Source organism: Homarus americanus, unplaced genomic scaffold (genome assembly GCF_018991925.1).
Source record: "Homarus americanus isolate GMGI-L3 unplaced genomic scaffold, GMGI_Hamer_2.0 scaffold20242, whole genome shotgun sequence".
Lineage (NCBI taxonomy): Eukaryota > Metazoa > Arthropoda > Malacostraca > Decapoda > Nephropidae > Homarus > Homarus americanus.
The window spans coordinates 52,501-55,000 of record NW_024715626.1 but is presented as its reverse complement, the minus strand read 5'-3'; the positions used below and the strand labels follow the sequence as shown (position 1 = coordinate 55,000).

Genomic DNA, 2,500 nt, shown 5'->3' with positions numbered 1-2,500 from the left:
TACTACTAATAATAATAATAATAATAATAATAATAATAATAATAATAATAATAATAATAATAATAATAATAATAATTATAATATTAATAATAATAATCTTATTCTCATTTAATATGATAATAAAATAATCTCTCGACATGAAATACTTCTACCAGCAGAATATTTCGACCTTTTACTGAACCAGATGTCTGACGTCACTAACTTCTAACCTAACCTAACAAGTAGTAGGTAGTAGGCAGCTACCTACCAAACAGGGAGGTACTACCTCCTGGGAAGATATTGGAAGCATAATGTGTTGTCTAATGGTAGACCCTGCTGCCATATGGCTTCACGAATATTGTGACCAAGTCCCAGGTTGCTGATATGTCTTTCTGCCTCATTTACTCACAATTGCAGGATCTCAATTGTTTCTCTTACTATTGACAAGACAACATACTGTACATACAGCGTTTCTAACTATTGATTATTATTATTTTTTCTTTATTATCATTATTACAGTGTTGTTATTATTGTTATTATTTTATTTTACTTTTAATTATAAATTTTATTTACTATGAATTACTATTATTATTATTAAATTTTCGCCCCCCAGGCCCCGATGTGGGTCATTGACCTGTGCCCAGGTGGGCTAATCCCCTTAAAAAAACACTCTAACCTAGCCTAACCAACACGGCACGATACAAGGAGATGCCGTCAGTCACACTCACCTGGGCGGCCTCATCTACACTGTGTCTATCGTTCAGCAGGTCACCGTGATGGGCGTGCAGGTGGGCACAGAGTCTGGGCGGCCTCGTACAATTATGCGCGGCTCTATAGGCGAGGGTGAGGGCGTCCTGGGTGCGGTTAGTGTGGGTGTAGAGGAGTGAGAGTTGGAAGAGCGCCTCCTGATGCCCTGGGGACTGATCCAACACCTGCCGCAGGAGGTCTTCACTCTCTAGGTAGCTCCTCTGCTGTAGCTTCACCCGTGCCTGTGTGAGGTAGGGGCAGGGAGGAGAGGGAGAGAGATATTTAGTGATTTATTAGAGGAAGGGGAGATCCAGGAAGGGAAGACAGATGATCGGGGAGCTATAATTTTGAGGGGAGAGGATTTGGGGAGGATGGAGGCGTGAAGAAGGGGTGACGAGGCCAGTAAGCTAGTTAGGAGTAGGGGGAGAATCGTGGGGAGGGGAGGACTTGGGGAGATGTGAGGTAGATATATGGTCCGGGAGTTAGTGGAGAGAGGGGGAGAGAGGGGGGGTAGGGGGGGTAGGGGGAGGGAGAGGTGTATGGAGGGGGATTCTCACATCCTAAAGTCAAGCGAACATAAGTCTGGCGTAAATTCCTTAACCCTGTTGTTGTTTTTTTTGCAGATAGACATAAACGCCAGACGATGTTAACTGCTTGTGCTGGCTATCTTTACTCGGTACAGACCAGAAGAGGTAATAGAGGAGAGGGGAAAAAGTGACTTATGCCAAGGTGACTTAGGGACGAGAATGGGTCTTGCTTTTCTCTCCTTAATTACTAATTTTCTCTCTCTCTCTCTCTAACATTTCAACATCCCTACCTCCTCATCCCCACCTTGTTCCCTCTCCATCCTACCCCTCTCTATCCCCCCTCCCCATCCTCCCCCTCTCTATCCTCCCCCTCTCTTCCCGTTCCAAGGAAAGTGCTTCCCCGCGTGCCACTTTTTTCTCTCCCTCTTTCCCTTTCTCGCCATTTCCCTTTCCCTCTTCTTTCCCCTCCCCCGGTCGGAGCTTCCCTTCTCTTTTAATTTTCTTCCTCTTCTTCCTATTTCCCATTCTCTCTCTCCCTTCCCTCATGAACGTCAGACCTCCCCCAGACCTCCAGAGCCCTCCGCCATGGTAGTTACCTCCCCTTTGCCCTCTAAACCTCCTCGTTTTGGTCTTTAGGTCTTCCCCTCGACCTCCAAACATTTCCCATGACTTTCAAGCCTCCTCCTCAACCTCCTCCTGGTCTCCAAATATCCCTCTGTCCTCCACCGTGACCTTCAGACCTCGCCAATGGCTTCTAGAATTCCCTCTTGACTTCCTTACCTCCCCTTGGCCTTCACACCTTTACAGTGGTCTCCAGAGCTCACAACCACTTCTCTGCCCAGGTCTGCTGTTTACACACACACGGAGGCCAGCACCGGCCTCCAGGTCTGCCACACACACACGTGGAGGCCAGCACAAACAGATCAATGCCTGGCGTCATGTGTTTTCATTTGCGGAGAAGTGTCAACAAAGTCCTGGATCAACAGACTCCCATTGTGGACCTTCCTGGGGCGAGAGAGAGAGAGAGATGACTCACCAGATATATCCTGGAGGAGAGGGTGTCTGGGTGTTGCCTGAGGACGGCGCTGAAGGTGGTCTCGGCGTCCTCCAGGCGGCCTGTGTTAAGGTACAGCTTCCCCAGGCTCTCTGTGATCTCCGCCTCCCACGACACAGCCAGGGCTCTGTAGGAGAGAGAGAGAGAGAGAGAGAGAGAGAGAGAGTGGCAGGCAGAAAAATAAATAAGTAAA

General features: G+C 47.6%; 1 protein-coding gene across 1 annotated transcript in view; it reads right to left on the bottom strand.

Annotated features, from left to right (window-relative positions):
• LOC121857916 (protein O-mannosyl-transferase TMTC1-like) overlaps positions 1 to 2,500 on the bottom strand; it is a 24,851-nt gene that overhangs the window by 3,191 nt on the left and 19,160 nt on the right. The window contains exons 3-4 of the mRNA XM_042354160.1: positions 2,290 to 2,434; positions 708 to 968 (exon numbers count right to left, since the gene is read on the bottom strand). Coding sequence (XP_042210094.1) covers positions 708 to 968; positions 2,290 to 2,434 — 406 coding nt within the window. The remainder of the gene's footprint in view (positions 1 to 707; positions 969 to 2,289; positions 2,435 to 2,500) is intronic.